The following is a 23,688-nucleotide window of genomic DNA, read 5'->3' on the forward strand; positions in this document are numbered from 1 at the left end:
ATTGTTATATTTATTGCCATATAATTGGGCAAAATAGTTTTTAATGATTGCCTTAATTTCCCCTTCATTAGAGGTGAGGTCTCCCTTTTCATCTTTGATACTATCAATTTGGTTTTCTTCTTTCCTTTTTTTTATTAGATTGACCAGTACTTTGTCTATTTTATCTGTTTTTTCAAAGTACCAGCTTCTAGTCTTATTTATTAATTCAATAGTTCTTTTACTTTCGATTTTATTAATTTCTCCCTTGGTTTTTAGTATTTCTAATTTAGTTTTCATCTGGGGATTTTTAATTTGCTCACTTTCTAATTTTTTGAGTTGCATGCCCAATTCATTGATCTCTGCCCTCTTTAATTTGTTAATATATGCACTCAAGGATATAAATTTCCCCGAGTACTGCCTTGGCCGCATCCCACATAGTTTGGTAGGATGTCTCGTCATTGTCATTTTCTTCAATGAAATTGTTGATTGTTTCTATGATTCCTTCTTTGACAAATTGGTTTTGAAGAATCATATTATTTAATTTCCAATTAGTTTTTGATTTTCCTGTCCAAGTGCCCTCACTAATTATTATTTTTATTGCATTATGATCTGAGAAGGTTACATTTATTATTTCTGCTCTTTTGCATTTGTTTGCAATGATTCTATGCCCTATAACATGGTCAATCTTTGTGAATGTGCCATGTGCACCTGAGAAGAAGGTGTATTCCTTTTTGTCCCTATTTATTTTTCTCCACATATCAATTAGATCTAATTTTTCTAGGACTTCATTCACCTCTCTTACCTCTTTCTTATTTATTTTTCGGTTTGATTTATCTAGATCTGACAGAGGGATATTTAGATCTCCCACTAGTATGGTTTTACTATCTATTTCCTTCTTGAGCTCTGCCAGTTTATGAATTTGGATGCTATGCCACTTGGTGCATACATATTGAGCAGTGTTATTTCCTCATTGTTTATACTGCCTTTAATCAGGATGTAATGACCTTCCCTGTCTTTTTTAATCATATCTATTTTTACTTTGGCTTTGTCAGAAATCATAATAGCCACTCCTGCCTTCTTTTTCTCATTTGATGCCCAAAAGATTTTGCTCAAACCCTGAACCTTAAACTTGTGTATGTCCACCCGCCTCATATGTGTTTCTTGTAGACAACATATGGTGGGATTTTGGTTTCTAATCCACTCTGCTATTTGCTTCCGTTTTATGAGCGAGTTCATCCCATTCACATTCAGAGTTATAATCATCAGTTGTGCATTTGCTGACTTTTTCAAATCCTCCCCCAATCCTACCCCTTCTCCTTAAGCTATTTCCTTTAAAACCAGTGGTTTGCTATTAAGACCCTATCCCTTATCCCCTCCCTTGATTGACTTCCCTTTCTACCCCCTCCCTTATTTCCCCCCACTCTTTTTGTTTTTAAAGGCCTTATGAATTCCCTCCCCCTTCTCCCCTCCCTTTTTTTGTTCTCCCCACTCCCCTGCTCCCCTTGGTTTATCCCTTCTAACTTTCTCAGAAGGGTTAGATAAGAGTGTTATTTCCCAATGGATAGTATAGCTACCCTTCCCTCTCCGGGTTGATTACACTGAGAGTAAGGTTTGATTATTACCTCTTTATGCTCTCTTCCTCTCCTTCTTCTAATAGTATTTGTCCCCTCTCCCTCCCATGCCTTCTTTGTGTATAATAGAATATTCATTTTCTTATTCACTCAAGTTTCTCTTGGTGTCCCCTGCTATTCACCCCCTCTTTCCCATCCCCCATGCCATCTTAGATTATTTAGTGTTCCACCCTCACCCTAATTATTCTTCTGATTACTATAATAGTGAATATTATAATAGTGAATAGAGTTCACTACAGAGAATTAAACATAACATTTCTCTACATAGGAATACAGATAATTAGATCTCACTGAGGCCCTTAAAAAGGCAAATTTAAAAATTATAAGTTTTCTTTCTTTCCCCTCTGTATCTTATTTACCTTTTCAGGTTTCTCTCGATTTTTGTGGTTGGATATCAAACTTTCCATTTAGCCCTGCTCTTTTCTGTGCAAATACCTGGAATTCTTCAATTTTGTTGAATGCCCATACTTTCCCCTGGAAATATATAGTCAGTTTTGATGGGTAGTTGATCCGTGGTTGCAGGCCCAGCTCTCTTGCCTTTCTGAATATTGTATTCCACACCTTGCGGTCTTTTAGCGTGGAGGCTGCCAGATCCTGTGTGATCCTGATTGGTGCTCCTTGATATTTGAATTGTTTCTTTCTGGCTTCTTGTAAGATTTTTTCTTTTGCTTGGAAACTCTTGAATTTTGCAATGATATTTCTTGGTGTTTTCCTTTCTTGATCGAATGTAGTGGGTGTTCTATGGATCCTTTCAATGTCTATATTGCCCTCTTGTAGGACTTCAGGGCAATTTTGCTGAATTATTTCTGTTAGTATGGAGTCCAGGTTTCTATTAATTTCTGGTTTTTCTGGAAGACCGATTATTCTCAAATTGTCTCTTCTAGACTGGTTTTCTTGGTCTGTCACTCTCTCATTAAGATATTTCATGTTTCCTTCTATTTTTTCAGTCTTTTGGCTTTGTTTTATTTGTTCTTGTTGTCTTGAGAGATCATTAGTTTCTACTTGCTCAATTCTAGCCTTTAGGGATTGATTTTCGGCTATAATCTTTCGGTTTTCGGCCATAATCTTCTGGTTTTCGGCCATAATCTTCTGGTTTTCGGCCATAATCTTCTGGTATTCCTTTTCAATCTGGTCATTTCTGGAGTTCAATTTGCTTATCAGTTCGTTTGGTTTCTGAGCCTCACTTTCCAATTGCATGATTCTACCTTTTAAATAGTTATTTTCTTGCCAGATCTCTTCCATTTTCTTCAAAATCTCAGTTTTGAACTCTTCCATAGCTTGTGAGGAGTTTTCCTTATTTGAGGAGGGTCCGGATGCTTGTTTGTTCTCCTCCTCTGTTTGCTCGGTTGTCTGGATTTTCTCTGTGTAAAAGCTGTCGAGTGTTAAAGACTTCTTTTTCTTGTTGTTATTCTTTCTCTTCTGAACTTCCTAAGGCTGAGTAGCCATCGTTAGCCCAGCAGCTTCTCAGGTTTATCCTCGCGCTCAGTGTCTGACCGCGATCTATTCTCCTGAATAGATTGGCTCCTGAGGTCTGATTTCTGGTTTTTTCCAAGGTCAAGCCCCGTGGTGGGCCCCCTTGCTTGATCTTCTGCCGGAGGTTTCTTTACAAGTCTCAGGGCGCTGCTTCCACAGTCGTATACCCGTCCACACTGGTTCCCCACTTAGGCTTTAGTTCCTGGCTGTGTCTGCCTCCACCCACGCCTCCGCAGTGCCTGCGTTCTGCTCAGCCTGCGCTGTGCGCCCTGCGTCCTGCTCCCACGCTCAGATTTCGCCTGCGTTCTTTGGCTTAATGGGGTCCTAAGTCTTGCTGCTCTCAGGAACAGGCCCCGGAGCTGCCAACGACTCGATGGGTGCCCCAAACTTGCTCTATTTCTTTTTAGCTGGCTTCGGAGCTACAGGTGTTGTGTGTGGAGGGGGTGGAGGTGGGGTGGTTACTCAGCCCGCGATTTTGTGAGGGCTGTTTCACCCTTTTATAGCATGGAAATGCCTTGATTCTACGTACCTTCCACGCTGTGCCCTGTTGTGGGGGTTCCTCCGTTCGTCTGGACTTGTTTTTATGTCCCCTTGAGGAGTTTTGTGTGTTTTGTTCAGGAGAGGTTAAGAGCTGCTTCTTACTCTGCCGCCATCTTAACCCGGAACTGAACATGACTAAATTTTATGTTTTCATAAATGCCAGTTTTGTCTTAATTTTTGCTGTTTTTGCGGTTTTCTTACAGTATTTCCATGTGTACCAGAACGGCCTGGAATGCCATGCCCAGGAGAAGACAGTGAGTTGATGTGATTTTATAACCTATTTTTGTGTAAAATGTTTTTATTATAACAACCTTTGTCAGAACAAAACTGGGGAACCTTAGTTATTTTGCAGTTACTTTGTTTAGATTTAATGGAACAGTGTTCAGTCTAATTAAGAACATTTCCACCTGTTCTTCAGCTTTTAACAGCCTCCCCTTCTCATCATGTTCAGACAGCTCTTAGCACATCTTCCCCACATCTAAGGGGATTCTACACATATGAGACTCTTCATATGAGCCTGTAAAATATGAGGGGGGGGGAATAGAGTCCACTTTCTCTTAGTTGGATTAGGCCTGAGAGTTTTTTCCCTCTGCTAAATTGTGCGTTAACACAGTGGGCCAAGCTCTTCAGGCTCGTTGTACAATAACATTGAATCTTAGGCAATTTGTTGGTGAAATAAAGAGATTGATTCTATGACCAGAACCACTAGCTTTTTACTAAGTGTTCATTTGGGAAGAGAATGGGAATAAGTGAAACTGATTCATTTTTTTTTTACTGTACTGACTTTGATACAGTTGTGGGTTGGTAGAAAAAATGGTGGGATGGGTCTTTGAGGGAGCAAATCTGAATAGCAATTTTAGTTTTTTTAAGAGGTTTTAGATTCTTTGGCTTGTTGGAAACTTGAGAGACATTGACTTACATAGAAAAGAGTAATGAATAGAAGTCCAGGGAATAATTACATTTGCATGGAAGTCGCCTAAGGACTAGAAGAGCCCTGGGTGCACTGACCAGAATGGACTGGCCAAGTGGTGGAATGAGCACTTACTGGAATTCAGCAGATGTATACACTGAGGTCTGCTGATTTTTGTTGCAGATTGGTCCATTAGCTGTTTTTTTTAGGGGGGGGGAGGTATAGGGCTGTAAAAACACATTAAAATCAGCTGTTGGTGGGGCCCTGGAGGAAGCACTGGGGTATAGGAGGGGTTATACTTTAGGGAAGTCAGAGCTCCTAGGCCTTGAGAACCTTAAAATGCAGTGAAGGACTGAGGGCTCTTCCCAATAACCCCAGTACACAGTTCTCAGGAGAAGAGTACCAGGGAGTTACAGACCATCATGTGGTTTGAGGTTTAAGGTCACAAGAGGAGACAGGATACTGGATCAAATCCGATCAACTGGAGGGAAGACTTGAGTGCCCCAGAAGATGTGTTTTAACTTCTGACATGGAGAAGCTTATTGGGCAGAGGGGCAGCGTGATAAACCTCAAATTATTCTGACTGGGATAGAAGCAGATGAGTTGAGTGGTGAAGGTTTAGAGGGCTGTGGCCAGGCTCCTCCTCAAGGTGAAAGCAAGGACCTATGACCAGGGTTGTGGTAATGGGGCTAAAGAAGGAAGAGGACGTGAGAAACACTGCAGAGGTGGACCTGGCCATTCCTGTGACTGACCAGCTAGAGGAGATGAAGCAGGGCTTCTTGAACATGTGTTTGTAATACTGAGACAGCAGTTTCATGCTATTTGGCTTCCTTTGCCATACTCTTTTTATTCTGTGATTTAAAAATATGATGGGGACAATGGGGTCCCTAGGCTGCCAAAAGGGGGCTGTGACAAACACAAAAATGGTGAAGAGCCCCTGAGTGAGAAGCAGACAGGCAGAGAGACAGACAGAAAGATGAAAATGGACAGACGGAGAGGCAGGCAGGCAGATGGAGAGGCAGGCAGAGACACCAGCAGGCAAGCAGAGAGACAGTTATATAGATAGAAAGCACATTTATGAAGCACTTATTATGTGCCAGGCAGATGGGAGAGGGGGAAAATCTAAAGATTACCCCAAAATGACAAAAATGGGAGACCAGGGGTCTAGTGGGATGCCACCCAGAGAAACAGTGAAGCCAGAAAAAGCAAGTTGAGGGAAGATAGAGGCCTTCAGTTAGAGAGGCCCAGGGGATGGTTTTGGATGTGGCTCTGCAGCTCAGGTTGTGGGGGTCTACTTCAAGGGTAGTTGAAGCTAGAGCATTCCAGAGGGAGAGCAAGGGGCCCCAGATAGGGCCTTCAGGGACATGCCCCAGAGAGCCAGCAAAGGAGAGATGGGTACGAGATCAGAAGTGAGGGGCTGAATGGAGAGGCTGGTGGTTGGAAATGTTGGGGAGGAGGAATTTTGCTTTCAGTGCTTAGGCCTATTGGGCATCTTCTGAGAGGGCTGTGCTGGAAGAGAAGCCTGATTACAGTCCAGGTGCAGAGGTAAATGAGCAACAAGAAACAGCCTATTCTAGAAGTTCAAGAGGGACAGAGAGGAGGGAGAGGGATGTTGTGGAAGGTCTAGAAAGCCCTGCCCTCCCCCCTCCCCCTTTTTTAGGATTAGAGAAACTGAGGTGTTGGTAGGCAGATCTAGAGGAAGAAATTGAAGATGCAGGAATGGTGAGAGTCATCCAGGATGCTATGAATGGGGCTGGGGAGCCTTGGAACTGACTGCTACATGCAGTGCAGCATCTCTTTTTTGCAGGTCCCAGTCTCTATCTTCTTGCTCCAGACAGACTAAAGATAGGCCTTAGGTCATTTGGCAGGCTGGAACTTAGGAGAGCTCATCATTTCTTCATGCTGCCTCACTTCTTAAGAGTGGAGGGTTGGTTTGCTTGTCCCAGGATTGACAAAGCTGTGTGTAATATTGGAGTCTCCTAAAGTGTAGGAGGATTTGCAAACACAATGGAATTATACCAGAATGGTAACATCAGAGAGACAAAATGTAATTGTGTCGATTCACGTTGCCAAAAAAACAGAGAGAGAAGTCCTTGAGAGCTTTGATCTTTCCTGCAGTGTCTGTGAAAAGAAACAGTAAGTATTCCAGGAATGATCTTCTCTGCCCATGATTGCTACTGCTCCTTGGTGGGGTCTAGATCTTCTGGGCCCCAGCATTGGCTGAGACTTATCCCCTTCCTGCTGTCCTTAGGCTTTGTGTCTTTGGCCTGGACATTGTGGTAGAGTGAATGGCTCTTCCATTCGCAGCAACTAAAGTCTCTCTGTTCTTGTCTCTCCTCAGAGTCCATCTACCGCAGAGGCGCACGCCGATGGAGGAAGCTTTATTGTGCCAATGGCCACACTTTCCAAGCCAAGCGGTTCAACAGGGTAATTCTGCCTCTGTGGCTTATTTGCTGACTCTGCATCTGATTATCTACTCTCACTTCCTTGGGCTGTGATGCAGACAAAGACTAGACTTGGCCTTTTGCCAAATAAGCAGTGGCTCACTTAGGTTCTTTCTGGTTACTCCCAGGGCCCTGAAAGGGCCCAAATAAAGTTGACTGTGTGTGGACTCTTCCAAGAAGGTGCCACGTGAATTTTCTAGATGCCACACACATTCCTGGGTGCCTGGCTTAAATAATGGTGCTGAAGGTATTTAGGGTAAGGGCTGTAAATGTGCTCCTATAAAGTAGGGGTTCTTAACCTGGAGTCCACAGACACCCAAGGCTCCAGGGCATCTGGGATGCCTTTGTAATCCTCTGTATATTATGCCTTTTAAGAACATTCTGAGAAGGGGTCTATAGGCTGAGCCAGACTGCCAAAGAAGGGGAATGGGGGTGGGAGGAGGTGATGAACCCTTGTTTTGAAGGGAAGTCCTTGATCCCCCTGCTGTGCTTTGTTAATGCCCAGTTGAGAGGCAGTAGCCTTAATGTTCTCTTGGCTGTCAGCTGAAAAGGCTGGGCTTTTCTTTGACTTCTGATTAATCTGGGACTTTGTGTGAGCTTCAGGGGCTTCTGTTTTCCTTTTCCATGGACTTTTCACATTCAAATGGAGTTGACTCTCCTTGCTGTCTGTAAAAGAGCCTGAAATGTGTATAACCAATACCAGGATGGTGGCCTACTTCACTCTCATTGAAGGCCACAACTTTATTTCATTTTCTCTCTGACTTTACATAACATTGGGAAAATAATAGGTACGAGTAGGCTATTTCCTTGTAGTCATGGCATGGAAGTATTGATCCTCAAGGAGACCCTGAGATGGGGAGACAAGTCCCCTCCATTCTGTGGGCCAGCACCCCATGTCTACAGGAACACCTTAAACAGCGAACTGTCCATATCTGTCTAAATGTCATTCTCTTGTCTTTAGCGAGCTCACTGTGCTATCTGCACCGACCGAATATGGGGCCTCGGACGCCAGGGCTACAAGTGCATCAACTGCAAGCTACTTGTTCACAAGAAGTGCCACAAGCTTGTCACCATCGAGTGTGGGCGGCATTCTCTGCCCCCGGTAAGATGTTATGTTTTTGTTTTTTGTTTTTTATTTTTTTGTTTTTCGTTTTTTTTAAACCCTTAACTTCTGTGTATTGGCTCCTAAGTGGAAGAGTAGTAAGGGTGGGCAATGGGGGTCAAGTGACTTGCCCAGGGTCACACAGCTGGGAAGTGGCTGAGGCCGGCCCAGTAAGATGTTGCTGCTGACTCCTTAAGTTGATGTGGGACAGGCTTATAGGGGCACTACTGGGGCCTTGAGCTTAGGTCTTGAGGGACTCTGAGGCTACAGCTGGAGCTCTGTGTATGGATATATTCGGACACACATTAAAGTGCTCCTGACTCTAGGTCTGAGTGCCTAGAGCAATGGTTTCTGAGAAGAATTTTGATTTTTCATAAAATCTAGACTTTCTTTTTTTTTAATTTAATAATTTTTATTTTTTAGAAAACTTAACATGGTTACATGATTCATGCTCCTACTTTCCCCTTCACCCCCCAACCTCCTCCCCCTATAGCCAATGCACATTTCCACTGGTTTTAACATGTGTCATTGATCAAGACTTATTTCCAAATTGTTGATAGTTGCATTGATGTGGTAGTTTCGAGTCTACATCCCCAATCATGTCCGCCTCAACCCATGCGTTCAAGTAGTTGCTTTTCTTCTGTGTTTCCACTCCTGTAGTTCTTCCTCTGAATGTGGGTAGCGTCTTTTCCATAAGTCCCTCAGAGCGGTCCTGGGTCATTGCATTGCTGCTAGTACAGAAGTCCATTACATTTGAAAATCTAGACTTTCCAGACAAATTTTTATAATAAGTGATTTTTTGCAATTTTTGAGAGGCACACCCGTGATCTCTGTGCCTGAAAGCCCCTGTGGAGATTCTTTCCACCATTGCAGACTGGCATCTCTAAGGGTCACCTGACTCTTTAAGGGGCTGAGGTGGCTGGCTTTGGGTCCCCCAGCCAGGCTGGGCCCAAAAGCAGACCTTGAACCAAGTGAACTTGTCTGGGCATCACTATTATGTGTCCTAATATCAGGAATCAGGGCTGGTGAGTTTCCTATGCTACACATTGCTCTTTACTTCCTTTCATTCATCCACCCTCCAGCATTTATAAAGTCATTACTGCATCCTGGGCATATGAAGGAAAAGCAAAGAGAATCCCTGCCTCCAAAGAGTGGTGACAGCACATCTAGAGAAATATAGGAGAAAAGGGGCACTTTAAAAGGCCTGGCACTAGCAGCAGGGGACCTAGGGGTCCTGCCAGAGGAGGGAGTGATGCTCTAGCTGAGAGGGGTGCTAAGAGCAGAAGGTCAGGGGGAGCCTTCCAGACCTGGGGGGAGCAGGGGATCCCGTGTCAGTATTTGTGTGTCCCAAAGGTGTAGGGGCAAGCAGAGAAGGCTCTGAACTTTTTCTCTAAATTGTCAGAGCCATAGGTCTTTGAAGGGAGAGAGTGATACTGGGTGTTGGCATTATTTAGTCGAGACACTCAGGATTTTGAGTGTGTGCTAGAGGTATCTAAGAAGTCAAACACATCTTTGTCTAGAGGCTTGCAAAACCCAGCATCAGTCCTAAAAATGTGATGCCTCCCCAGATTTACTCTCCATTACTTTAATCTTGGTTTTCAAGGCAATTTTTCTTTTAATGGGAGCATCTTAATTAGGGGCTGATGGTACAAGGTGGTGAGAGTAGATTTGGGAAGGGAGGACTCTGTTTGGATAATTCATTTGGATGAGAGCTACAAATATTTTTCAATCCATAGATTGGATCCTGGTATCACAAATTAGAGACCAGAAGGGCCTCAGGGATCATTGAGTGATCCTGTTTTACAGATGGGCACATTGAGGCCGAGAGAGTTGAAGGGACTTACCTCTGGTCACACAAGTAGCAAAAACTGGGATTCAAACCCCGGACTTTTGATTCAATACAGGACTGTTTCCACTCTGATAGCCAGCCCCTCAAGAATCTGTTAATAAGGCGAGGCAACAAGGGGGCATAGTGCTGGACTTGGGGTGAGGAAGACCAGAGTTTGAGTCCTACCTAAGACACTTAAGTGACCCTAGGTCACCTACCCTCCCTGGGCTTCAGTTTTCTTATTGGTAAAATGGGAATTGTTCTAGTTCCTACATCATAGGGTTGTTGTGAGGGTCAGTTGAAGTATCTGTGTAAAGTGCTATCATCACCATCATCATTAGTTACATTAGAGCTGGCTTAATGAAAAGTATCCATGTTCATTTACTCTTTGCTGCTGACCAGTTAAATTTGGATCTAAAGTTTTCATCCAGCAACAGTTTTGGTCCATTGGTAGTTAGTTTGGAGAAAACCATTCAAAATTTCCACTTCCCAGAGAGGACTTGAGGACAGAGAGGCTACTTCAACGAGACATGGCTCTATCACATATCTAGGTTTAATGGTGACTTCTTCTACAAGTGCTAGAAAGGATCATTCTATCCACTTTCTCCTCTTTCTAATGAGAAGACCTTTCTCTCATCCTGGGGATGTTGTCTAGCTTCTCACAGTGGCACCTTCGGAAGGTGGGAGAACAGGCAGTAATGTCATCTCACCACTTTTAGTTTTAAAGTTCTATAGCTGCTGGAAAGGAAACATTTCTCAGAATAGAAGGAGGCATACCAAAAAGAAATCAGTCTCTTGACTTGTTGAAATTTTTATCCAGGAACCAATGATGCCCATGGACCAAACATCTGTGCATTCAGACAATGTAGAGACAGGTAAGATGTACCTTAATCTTTCAGGGGAAAGAGAGATTTTCTAAAGAGGGGTGGAGGGAGGGAATTGTCTGGTTAACTTCTTACTCTGAATCAGTTTTTATAACCGAGATTTCCTGTTAGACTGAGAATCTTAGAACCTGGTGGAACCTCAGGGACCAACTCTCTCAGTTTTAGTCAGAGAACTGATGTCAAGAACAGGGACCTGGAGACCTTGTCTTAGGTCATGTGCTTTGGAAGAGGCAAAAAAAGACATTTTTTCTTGTACACTTTGGATGTAGCTTCTGTCTGTCCCCTACAGGAGGAGGGCCTCCTTGCAGTTAGCACAAGCTGAAGACACTCAGTCTTTGATTGGGAAGGGAGCCAGTAAAGGGTTCCCTGTTACTTCTTGAAGCAGAATTATTCAAGAATGAGAAACCTAAATTGACCTCTTTGTAATTCCACCCTTTGTGCCTTGTTCTGCACTCCAGAGCTAAGCTGGACCCATCTAATCATTTATTCACATAATAGACCTTCTTGTGGTTGAAGGCAGTGATCATACCACCTTGTAGAGATCTCCTTTCCTCCAGCTTCATCATACTTTCTTCAGGTGATCCTCTTGATAGGACCTGAATGTTCTCCAGGGTTCTTTCTACACTGTGCTTTTCCAAACTGAACACAGTACTCCGAATTGTGGTCAGCAAGAGCAGAGAGCATCAAGATTCTCCTCCCTAGTCCTGGATACTCTCAGGACCACCCAGGATGGCGTTCCCTTTCTTGGGAGTTGTATCCCACAGGGCCAGTCTTTGGGCTCCATCTTTGGGGTTCTTTATGAGTCTTTGTTGTTGCTGACCTCATTTGGGGTTTGCTTGGCAAAGATTTCCAAACGGTTTACCGTTTCCTTCTCCAGCTCAATTTACAGATAAGGAAATGGAGGCAAAGAGTTAGGTGACTTTCACAGGATCACCCAACTAGTAAGTGTCTGAGGCTGGATTTGAACTCAAGGAAGATGAATCTTCCTGACTCCAGGCCTGGCACTCTCTCTCTTACCCCCCTCGCTACCCCTTCATGAGCCTTAATTTATTTCAAACCTCATTTTACTTTTAAATTAAGTTTTTTTACCATCAGCATTTATTTTCTCTCTTCTCCCTTGCCCTTCTGCTAGGAAAAAAAAAAGAGGAAAACCAAAATGTTTGTCTTTTTTTTTTTGGCCTTACATTTTTTCACTTCAACTGTTTAGACACACTTCCCCATCTCTTCTGAACCCAAATTCTCTCTCAGATTTCATTAGTGTCAGCTTAATGTTCTAGTTAATCAAGATCTCTATTTTTTTTTTGACTGTCATTCAGCATGTTAGTTGTCACTTTCAACTTTACATCATTGGACCATCTGGTAGCCCCCATCTGTGTCTATCTGAGCCCCTGATAAAGATGGCCAGTGGGGCAGAGGCCAAACCCTCCCCTCCACTCCCTTCTCATCTGACCCAGAGCCATTTATGACTGCTTTTGGGTGGGGTCTGGCACCCAACCCCCTCTGAATCACCCACTGTTCCGTCTCGCCCACGTGGCAGAATACCATGTGGGATCTTATTTGGGGCTCTGCTCAGGCTAGGTAAATGATCTCTCCATCTGTCAAAAGGAAGTGAAGTTAGTCTGCCATGGTCTGTTTTTGATGAAACCTCACTGGCTCTCTGTGACAGCTGCTTCCTTTTGTGGGTGTTCATCTCGTCATTGCTTCCTCTTCTAGAGGCTCTAGGAGTTTTCAAGGAATCCCAGTCAGTTTCAGTGACTTGAATCCTGTTGACCCTGTTTTGTCTGCTTTTGAGAACTGGGACATTGAGCATCTCTTTCATTGTTTTGGGATGTCTATGCCTGGTGACTTCCTTCCTAATATTAGGGCAGCCAAGTCTCTGGCCCCCTTATGAGTTGAGTGGTTTGCTTTTTCTCTCATGCTGTGATCCCATCCCCTTTTTCATCCCCCATTTCCCTCCTCCCAAATGTCTTTAAAAACAAACTGTGTTGTCTTCAGCTTTTCTCTAGCTCAGCTCATTCTGAACCTTTCTGGTGCCATTCTGGCAAGCCCACACAACAGGTTTGTGTTTGTCCACCATTACTTGCCCTTGCTTCCATCTTCTTCACAGGTCTTTTAAAAAGTAAATTGGTTGAGTTTCTTTTGTGTCCTTGTGTGTCTTTAGTGTCCCTCTTTCTTCCTTATTTGTATCTGGAGATTTCAATTTTGAGGCATTCCATCACCCACCCTGGTCTAGCTTCCCCTCATAAAAGTTTAGTCCATGGGATCCTCCTTTCCTTCCTATAAGGCCCCCATCATTTCTACCCTCCCCGTTAACAGTTGCTCTTCCTTGGTGAGAATCTGACTCAGAATAGAAGTTACGCTCACTGGTTTTCCACCCTGTTCAGGGATGAAATTATCATCATGACAAGGCAAGAAAATACTGGCGTCTCTGGTTTTGGCAGAGCGCTCCCACAGATGTGTTAGAGGCAAAAAGCCTTATCCACAAAGGACACAGGCAAGTAGAAGTGGGGAACATCAGAGATAGTAGAGATGAAGACTTCCTTCCCTTGTAGCTGTACACATGGGTCCTCTATGTCCGCATGGCTTGTGACCTTCTTTACCCATTTTTCTGGTGTCTTTTTTTCCTTCAGTGATTCCATATAACCCTTCAAGTCATGAGAGTTTGGACCACGTTGGAGAAGAAAAGGAGGTAAAAGTCATATGGCCTATCATACCTGACAGTTGTTACTGGCTGCTGATTTAACAGCCTAATCTAAGGGAGCATGAGCCACCTGCATGCTATTGTGTAAACCTGGGCCCATCCTGCCACCTCTGGGCTTCTTTCAGATGAGGACACAGGAGTAGGTGGCTTCTCAGAGCCTTTTCAGCTTTATTCTCCTGGGCTGACCCATGCAGTGAGGAGAGTGGTGTTTAGAGGCCTTTTTGGAAGACTCATCATCAGCTTGTGATCTCCTTCCAGGAGGATGATCTTTTAGCCACCTGTGCTCATTTCAAAATGAGTTATTGGTGCTTCTATCATTTCTCTATGACCCTGCTGTCCCCCCATTCCACCTCAGGAGAAGTCTCCCTTAGAATGAAGAAGTGTACAGGCCACGCACACACTACTCCTCCTGCCTTGGGCCTGAGGTCCCTGCAGCTTGCCTCCTCCCTGCCAAGGAGAAGGAAGGGATCCCTCAGGCGGGCCATGAAGTCAGGCCATTCCCCTAAGGCACAGCCTCAATGAAACCTCTGCTGCCTTTCAGCACCTTTTATTCTGCTCCCTTCTCTCTGCATTGCTTAAGTCAAGTCAGGTCTTCTCAGCTTTCTCTGAAGCCCACCCACCCTATTATCATTTCTCACAGGACAATAATAATTCTGTTACCTTTCCATCCTTCACATTCCAGTTTGTTTAGACATTCCTCAATGGATGGGCATTCCCCAGTTTTTTGCTCCCATAAAAAAGCTCCCATTCTCTCCTTTCAGTTTCATGGCTTCCTTTTCTTCTCATGACCCAGCAGAAAGAGAGAAAAGGACATGTACAAACATCAAACCACATAATGGCATTTTCCTCATAAGGGCTTCTCTAGCAACCGGCTTCAAAGTCACAGCTACTCCCCCATCAAATAGCTATCCACTCCATGTTAACTGATCAATTTGCTTTAAATGGTTGTCTAGCATCCTTATCAAGATGATATTAGATTCTTCTGCTCTCTGGGGGAAAAGACAAATAACCAAATCCAGAAAAGGGCTCAAATTTTGAAAAATTTTGGCCTTTTCTAAAAAACATTTAAAATTAACATTTATTTATTATGTGATAAAACTGCTGTATTGTAGTAAGCACTGCTGGGAGATAAAAGAATCTGTTAGGACCTATTCCTTTATCTAGCTTATTAGTCTCCTAACATTTTTAAAAAAAGAAATGGAAAATGATTTCACTTCTTATCTCGTTTTCTTACCTCTCCCCCACTCCCTCTTTAACCTCTTCAGTGTGTCAGGAATCTACCTTCCAGCAGATTCTCATCACCAATAATTTCCTGATTTTAAAATTATAAAAATAGGCTGGGAGGAAAGATTGATGCTATTGGTTGCCCCTTCCTGACTGAAAGGCTCTTCATTTAGCTTTCCTGATTCTATACCATGTGTGTCAAATACTGGGCAATGGCAGGGAGTGATAAACCAGATTAAAATGTATTTGGGAAATAAATAATTAGAAAAAAATATGACATTGATAATAGCCATTTATGGTTTTCTAAGTCTCTAAGGGACTGCTAAGATGGCTTCTCTTTGAGTTTGACACCTTGGCCCTAGATGGTATTGTTTCCCTTTGCTTCTTCCCCATTTCTGGTACAAATGGCTTTCCAATAAATTGATGTTTCCCTCGGAACCCCAAAGAAACATCAGGGATATAGAGAAACCATCTTCAATGGTGTATTCTAGATAGGTGTTTTAAAATGGAATTCCCATCCATTGCATTCTTTAACCATGATCATTCCCTTGACAGGCAATGAGTACCAGGGACAGTGGCAAAGCTTCATCTAGTCTGGGTCTCCAAGATTTCGATTTGCTCCGTGTCATAGGGAGGGGGAGCTATGCCAAAGTTCTGTTGGTGCGACTCAAAAAAACTGAGCGCATTTACGCCATGAAAGTCGTGAAGAAGGAGCTGGTCAATGATGACGAGGTGAGTGGAACCTGGGCTCTGTGTGGGAGACACGAGCCTCGTAGGCTTCTCAGTCACAGCAGAGAAAACCTCGATCCGTCTGCCTCTCGTGCCCCGGCGAATTTGTCTGGCGGTACTTTCCCTTCCCTGCCCATAAAAAGAGGTGGAAGGAAGCAGTCCCCTTCCTGAGGCAGATGCCCCTCACACGGGGGAGTCCATCAGGGCCGGCCTCCGGCCCGCACTCAGGACCCCTCTGAAGGTCCACGCTTCCAGGATGGACCTTCACTCAGGACAGCGTTGGCTGTCGCTTTATCTCGTGCACCACAGTGTCCTGTTTTGCAGATTGTGAATCAGTGATGGGTCGATTTGCTGCAAGGATCACTCTTGTGGCTAATCGACCGGCTGACTCCTTGGGAACCAGCTAGTTCTTGCTATTCTCCAGAATGTTGATATGGGAGTCTGAGGGCTCTGTTTGCTCTCCTGTGTTTATCAGGACATCGATTGGGTGCAGACAGAGAAGCACGTCTTTGAGCAGGCGTCCAACCACCCGTTCCTCGTTGGCCTGCACTCTTGCTTCCAGACAGAAAGCAGGTAAGGGTGGAGACGAGACACTTTTGAGTGTCGCCATGACATCTGGGGGTGGGTGAACAGAGGAGGCTGCCAGGAGAGGAATAATCCAGAGAGAAAGTCCCAGCAGCAGACCCGGCCCAGGGTAAAGGAAGAAAAGCACCCACGGGGCTCCGGAGACCCGGGTGTGGGCCCGCTCCTTCCTCCTCCCCCCAGCCCTCTCCTCTCTCCATGGGCCACACTGCCAGGCTGAGGGTGCTCCAGGCCGGCCTTCATCGTGCCATTGACAGTGTCAGGATGAAGGCCTGCTCACGCTGGGAGCCAACGGGCTCTTTTCTCTTTTAGATTGTTCTTCGTGATAGAATATGTGAACGGTGGGGACCTCATGTTCCACATGCAGCGCCAGAGGAAGCTCCCCGAAGAGCACGCCAGGTATGGCATGTGCTTGTGAGCCCCCAGCTGGCCCGAAGCTCCTTGTTGGGCTTTGGGGTTTATTAAAGATCCTTCATGTCCATTCACGGGGGGGTTCAAAGGAGTGTAGGGGGAGGTATCGACCCTTGTCTTCTGGATGGCCCCTTCTCAGCTACACCATCAGGGTCACCTTGTTTTTAAACCCAATTATAGTATGTTTGGATTGTTTTTTCCCTATTAAGCCTGGTCAGCCTCCCTGGATCTTTGCATGGATCAGACTTTAAGCCCGGGAGGGTAGTTCTGTCCTTGGTGTTCAGGAACATCGGGAGACTCCTTGACCCTCAGCTTCAGCAGCATTGGTTGGGGAGATGAGAGATATTGAACTTTTTTGGGAATAGGCCAAAGGGCCGGATCAGAAATTGAGACAGGCCGGGACTGCTTTGTCTGACGTGAATAAGCCACTTCCTTCCATTAGCGGCTCAATTTGGTTTGTCAATTCACAGCAACAATTCCTGTATTTTTTCTTCACAAGGAAAGTAGAACTCAAATGGACAGTCACTAATTAGCCTCCTATTTGTGGCAATGTAATCAACTGCAACAATTTATTTGATCCAAGATTGTCTTGCAGCTCGCTTGCTAGTCTGGGGGGGGGGGGGTTAATTAGGCTTGGATTTCCCCAGGAACGCTGGACGACGGGCCCTGGGAGGGCTCAGCCATTTAGGCCTGTCCACTAATTAAGGGCCCTTTTTGTGAGAAGCTGCGGACAAGGGGCCCAGTGAATGATTTGTTGAGATGGGTTTCAGCCTGATAATCTATTCGGTAAGATTTAGAGGAAGGATTTGCTGTTTTTGGTCTGCTCTCAGGATGTGTATGTTTTCCAAGGACTTGTGGAGGCTGCTCTGTACGGCCCTTCATCCCTGTACAGATATGACCTCTGCCGGTGCCGCCGGGCCTCCTTGCCTTGGCGAACCGGTCCATGCATCTCTATGAACCACAGCACCAGGAAATCCCTTAGGAGTGCACTTCTGTTCAGGAGTGGTTTTTCCCTGACAATAATCATGCAGGTGGTGAAGTAGCCGCTGAGCAGTGTCTTCCTGCGCTCCTCTGAGTGCCCACTAACTAGCCAGCAACTAGCTCGGTGCTGCCATGGCTGCGCCTTTTCTTTTGTGCTTATTAAAAATACATTAGACTAAAAAATGCAGAAATTCTGTTATCTTTGGCCATGCTCTGAAGTGGGGCCTTTCCGAATGTTGCTGGGGGAGGGGGGTGCCACATGCCATATCCTGCTTTCCCCAAGAGCTCTGGGAGCCTGTGGAGTTCCTGGGCATCCTAGGAGGGCTTTTTGATAGGACGTCGCTTAATTGCAGAAATGTTTGCTTTTCGTTCCTGTTCTGTGAGAGCCCCATGTGAACCACAGACTTTTGGGGGAAGGGTTGATCGTTTTAAGTCTTCCATTCTGAGGCATGAAAAGATTTCTGTGAAATGCAGGGCTTTAATGAAAAAGCAATATTTTAAAATAGTCAGGGATGGAGACTGTGTTTCCTAGTCAGCCATATGGTGGGCCTGGGGCCTGGAGAAGGATGCCTGTTTTAGGATTCTGACTCCTGACCAGAGGGAGAAAAAATTTTAGCTGATTTGAGTGCTACTAACGTTTGCATGGTGATTCCATGTATGTGTGTTTACCTGCTAGGCACTGTAATTTAAGGTTTAGATCACATTTCTTTTTGAAACAAACCAGTGGCCTTTTTATCTCATTCTAGATTTTATTCTGCAGAAATAAGTCTAGCCCTTAATTACCTTCATGAAAGAGGGATAATCTATCGAGACTTGAAACTGGACAATGTGTTGCTGGATTCTGAAGGGCACATTAAGCTCACGGACTACGGCATGTGTAAGGTGAGTCACAAGGGCTTCCCTTGCAGGGAAGGGGCTGCCTCCACATACAGCAGATGGAGGCGGGGAGAAAGGCTGCTCACCACAGGGTGCTTTCCCTCTGGCTTTCCAGAATGCTGCATCTGAGCTGTTCTTCCTCCTCTAGGAGCATCATTCAGGGCTTGGCTGAGGGTAATGAGGGTTCCCGGCCTCCTTGCTCTTTTCCAAAGGGGATGAACACCCAGTGCAGTTTTAGGGATTCACACCCCTATAGATGAGGAGATTGAGGGGGACCCTCTTCTCTTTCAGTAAATAGAGGATCCCGTATATAGCAGGGCTCCTCTCTTTGGCCAAAACAGAGGACAGCCATGACCCTTGTTCAGGGGGCTCTGATCAGTGGTCTTTGCCCATGGCCACAGAGCTTCCTGGGCAGAGCCAGGCTTATCTAAGTGCCAACAGTACACCATGACATCACGTGGACCTGAAATGACTTTTTAAGCCTTTTTACAGTGTGTGTCTGGCTTCTGTGTGCAGAAAAAGGAAAGACATTGCCCTTGAGCCCCTTTTCCATAGACCGTCTGCCGTGGCTTTGGACAGAGGTTCTCTTTTACAGGTTGTGATTCTTGCCAAGCCTTTGGAGTCTCTTTGTGCTGTTTAGAAAGTCTGTGTGACATACACCAAAAAGGAGCCATTATACCTTATTTTTAAAAATGTTTAGAAGGAAGCAGAGACAAGTGGGTTAGTTTTGAAGGAAACACGTGTCATTTATTACAGACTTAAAAAAGCAAGCAGCATGAAATGGAGAGTTCCAGCTTCAGGTAGAAATCTCGTTTTGTGTTTGCTCTGTAGGAGGAAATGTTCTTTGAAGGGGTTTTAGGGTTAGAATTTAAAATGTTTTAAATATGGCACATTTCTCAGAAAGTTTTTAAGTTTTATCTCTCTAAGAAAAGAATTATAAGAATAAAGGGACCTACTAAAGTTCCTGTATGTCTTTCTTTTGGTCAGATTTTTTTGTTTCCATTTATCTGGTGCTCTGAAGAAGTTCAGTGGCCTCCAGATGACCCAGAGAAAAAGAAATTTGTATTTGCTTCCTCCTTGTAAATAGGGACTCCATTAGATTCGAAAACCTGACCTAGTGGTTTTTTAACCTGGTCCTCACCACTATGTTGGGGAGATCAGCCCAAACAGCAAGGAGCACTGCCTAGCAGTCTTAAATTTTAGGAAAATTAAATGTATGACACATCTCCCCCACTAACCCTAAACCAAAAATTAGAAAAAAAAAACCCGTCTGAAGATTTTGAGGCTGGTGAGAAGCAGCCTTTAGCTAAATGGTAACATTGGATGAATTTATTTTTCTTGTAACAGGTTTTTTGGAAATCAGAAACACTTTGTGAAGTACTTTCACAGTTTTCTTCCAGAAATACTCCCTGTTACTTTCTTCAGGTTTCCACTGGCTAATTTAACACGTGTAGACTTTGCTGGTAGATGGAGGGCCTCTGAGAGGAGTTCATCTAACATGGTTTTGAGTTTATATCAGAGACATTTCTTGAACAATTTTGATTCACTCAAATCGGGCACAAAATAGAGGTCTGCCTCTCTCGGTGGTTTGTGCTTCCATTGTGGAGACTTTCTGTTGAGGTCATAAGGGCTTGATGGCAAACTTCCTGGAGTCATTCTTCAAAGAATTCATAAGAAAATGACAGTGTCTAGGGTAACTGAAATAGATTGTGGCAGGACAGTAAGTGGGTAACTTACTTTATCCATATTGTAGACCCAAGGAAGCATCTATCTATATTGACAGTTCTAGTAGAATTAATGGGAGCATTGTTATATAGCAGGAATTTAAAAAAAAAAAAAAAAGCCCTTACCTTCTATTTTAGAATTGATACTAAGTATTGGTTCCAAGGCAGAAGAGCATTAAGGGTTTAGGCAGTGGGAGTTAAGTGACTTGCCCAGGGTCTTACAGGAAGTGAATGAGACCAGATTTGGACCCAGGACTTCTGTCTCCAGGCCTAATCTCCTAGCTGCCTCAGACAGGAATTTTAAAAACAGGGTGTTTGTGGGATGTAATTTTTTAGCATAGTTTGAAATCAGGGTGGAAAGTAAGTAGTCAAGTCAGATTTTCTTGAGAAGGTAGTTTTTGTGATAGTAGACTAACTTATACACAGAAAGTAGTCGAGAGATTTCCTTTGAGCTTTGTATGAATAAAGGATAGCACAAGCATTTTAAAGCAATTGTTGTATGTGGGGCACTTGGGATTTAAAGATAAAAATGAACCAGGCCCTGCTGTCTAGGAATTTACACTTTTTATCAGAAGAAAATGATATATCATTTGGGAACTCCTTTCTCCAAAGATGTAGCCATATGTAGGGCACTCACAAACATTGACTTACTTTATTAAGAAAACTCTTGAGAACATTTGCAGCTTTGACAGAGAGGGAGCGTATTCTAACTTGCTTTTTCCAAAATAACCAGAAAGGAAAAAATGAAGATATCACTGTCCAGTTTTAAAGAGCTTCTTAATTTTTAAAATCACAATCTCTCTGAAAATAAAAGATCATGGGGAGTTGGGGGGAGTCCTGGCACCCAGAGCTGGGTGGGATCAGAAAAGACTTTGAGTAGCAGATGGTGCTTGAACTTGGCATTGAAGAAAACTGGGGAATCTTAGAGGAAAACATACTTCTCTGTGGAGACAACCTGAGCAAAGGCATGAGGTGGGAAACAGAGGGTCATCGGTGAGGGGCAGCAAGTGGACTGGCCTGGCCTGAACAGAATAGAGGAATGACTTCCCCTATGTCTGGAGTGGTTGGCTTTTAGATGAATCCTTATCTGACCAGTGCTGGACTTGTACTGTTTGGATGAGGCATGAACGTGGTTTGGAAATAAAAGTTAGGGTTCCTCTGACCCCACTTTTCTCTCTTTTCTTAAAGGAAGGGTTAAGGCCAGGAGACACAACCAGCACTTTCTGTGGGACTCCAAATTACATTGCTCCTGAAATTTTGCGAGGAGAAGATTATGGTAAAAACATTTGTTTGCTCTTTTTTTATGTTCTTGTTTAGGCAGTAGATTGGCTAACTCTTTTTTTTAAATTTATTTTAAAATATTTATTTATTTATTTGTTTATTTATTTATTTTAAAATATTTTTCCATGTTTCCATGATTCATTTTCTTTCCTTCCCCTCTTTCTTCCCCCCTCCAGAGCCGAAAAGCAATTCCACTGGGTTGTACAAATATTATCACTTGATACCCATTTCCATATTGTTCATTTTTGCTATAGAGCGATCTTTTAAAGCCTAAAACCCAATCACGTACCCATATATATATATGTGATAAGTGATGTCATACATTTTTCTTTTGCGTTTCAACTCCCATAGTTCTTTCTCTCATTCTGGATAGCATTCTTTCCCATAAGTCCTTCAGGTGTGTCCTGCCTTGTTGCATTGCTTGGATTGTTCCAAAATGTTTCACTTTCTGTGTACAATGTTCTTCTGGTCCTGCTCATTTCACTCTGCATCAGTTCCCCGAGGTTCTCCCTGTTACTGTAGAAATTCTCCTGTTCATCATTCCTTAACCATACAATAGTATTCCATCACCATCACATACCACAGTTTGTTCAGCCATTCCCCAATTGAGGGACACCCCTTCATTTTCCAATTTGTTGATGGACTAACTCTTGATTCATGAATAAGATTCATGAAATCTTATTATCCTCTTTTTTAGGCATTTACCTTACAGTTCTAGTTATTGATCTTATTAGAAAAAAATGTATAGAGGGAAATAGTTAATATTCCCAGCCCCTGACAGTACAAAGATTCAGACTTAGACCTGAGAAGGGGTGGCAGCTGCATCTGCCTGTTGCTAGAGACCTGGAAGGGAGAGATTAGAAGAGCAGAGATGCTTTGCATAGAGGATGCCCAGTCACTGACAAAAAAGATTCATCAGGAATCTTTAAAGAAAAGATTGCTTCTGCCAGATCCTCTCTGTCTGTTTGAAGCTTGTGACTCCTTCTGGGCGATAGCTTGTCTCCTCCCTGCCCAATAGGTGCCATGGGGAAAATGGAAATAAATTGAATAACATGCTGCCTTAGGGGCATTTCATCAATGACTAAAGAAGCTGGGTCTGGGGAACTTCACCTGGTCAGAAACATTGTTCCATGAAGGTTTGTTTTATCCCTGGATAGAGTGTTCATCATCTCAGGACCCAAGCTTATCCATAAGAATTTAATCTCTGGAGTTACGAAATTTGTTATATCATTTTCTGAGTCACTTTCTTGAACAGATTTTCTTGGGGTAGTTAGATGGCACAGTAGACTCCTCTTCCTGAGTTAAAATCTGGCCTCATATACTTACTAGCTGTGTGACCCTGGGCAAGTCACTTAAGCCTCTTTACCTCAGTTTCTTCATCTGTAAAACGAATTGGAGAAGGAAATGGCCAACCACTCCAGTGTCTTTGCCAGGAAAACCCCACATGGGGTCGCAAAGAATCAGACACAATGGCAGCAGCAAGTCTTTGTAATGTAGCAGACTTACAGACCTGGAGCCTTTGTGGCGAGGCTGATGTCACATCTCGTAGGCCTATGGTCTGTGTGGCACAAAAGCTTGGAGGAGTTAAGGCTTATTGATTTGTTTGTCTTCTTCACTGACTCGTGCTTCGTTTGGGCAGGCTTCAGCGTGGACTGGTGGGCACTCGGCGTACTGATGTTCGAGATGATGGCAGGGAGGTCTCCCTTTGATATCGTCGGGAGCTCAGACAACCCTGATCAGAACACAGAAGATTACCTCTTTCAAGGTGACTCAGTCAGTCAGTCAGCAAACACTGAGCATCATGGTGGGAGGATAGAGTTCTGTTTGCTTTTCCTGAGAATAGTCTTTACTGAAACCAGATAGGAAGCTGGAGGCTTTCTCTGAGGATCTAGGCTATAGCAAGTATCCACATACTTCTTCATTTTTAACCTTTGCCTTCCTTCTTAAAGTCATTACTGTGTGTTGGTTTCACGAATTGTAAGGGCTAGGTGATGGGAGGTCAAGTGACTTGCCCAGGGTCACCCAGCTAGGAGGTGTCTTGAGGTCAGATTTGAACCCAGGACCTCCCGTCTCTAGGCCTGGCTCTCAATCCACTGAACCACCCAGCTGCTCTCATCTGAATAGTTCTGGTACATTTTGTGCCTCTTGTCCCCAGTTGGAGAAATAAGCCTTTTAGTTCTCACAGCCAAGGGAACACCATAGTATATTGAAGGTAACTTGGACAGTCTCAGGACAGAGAGCCATAACCCGAGAAGACCTGATGAAGACAGACTTCACAGGAGAAGCTATGGAAAAGAGGGGTGTCAAGCCCAGGAAATAAAGGGGCCAAAGAGGAGGACATGGGAGAAGAACAAGACCTAGAGCCTTCAAAAACCCCAAATGTAATGT

At 44.0% G+C, this 23,688-nt stretch overlaps 1 protein-coding gene across 1 annotated transcript in view; it reads left to right on the top strand.

Annotated features, from left to right (window-relative positions):
- PRKCI (protein kinase C iota) overlaps nt 1-23,688 on the top strand; it is a 72,263-nt gene that overhangs the window by 43,659 nt on the left and 4,916 nt on the right. The window contains exons 7-17 of the mRNA XM_044669549.1: nt 3,827-3,877; nt 6,875-6,960; nt 7,939-8,079; nt 10,728-10,782; nt 13,422-13,480; nt 15,272-15,448; nt 15,921-16,018; nt 16,340-16,426; nt 18,166-18,301; nt 21,208-21,295; nt 22,940-23,065. Coding sequence (XP_044525484.1) covers nt 3,827-3,877; nt 6,875-6,960; nt 7,939-8,079; nt 10,728-10,782; nt 13,422-13,480; nt 15,272-15,448; nt 15,921-16,018; nt 16,340-16,426; nt 18,166-18,301; nt 21,208-21,295; nt 22,940-23,065 — 1,104 coding nt within the window. The remainder of the gene's footprint in view (nt 1-3,826; nt 3,878-6,874; nt 6,961-7,938; nt 8,080-10,727; nt 10,783-13,421; nt 13,481-15,271; nt 15,449-15,920; nt 16,019-16,339; nt 16,427-18,165; nt 18,302-21,207; nt 21,296-22,939; nt 23,066-23,688) is intronic.

Source organism: Gracilinanus agilis, chromosome 3 (assembly GCF_016433145.1).
Source record: "Gracilinanus agilis isolate LMUSP501 chromosome 3, AgileGrace, whole genome shotgun sequence".
In the NCBI taxonomy this organism is placed as follows: domain Eukaryota; kingdom Metazoa; phylum Chordata; class Mammalia; order Didelphimorphia; family Didelphidae; genus Gracilinanus; species Gracilinanus agilis.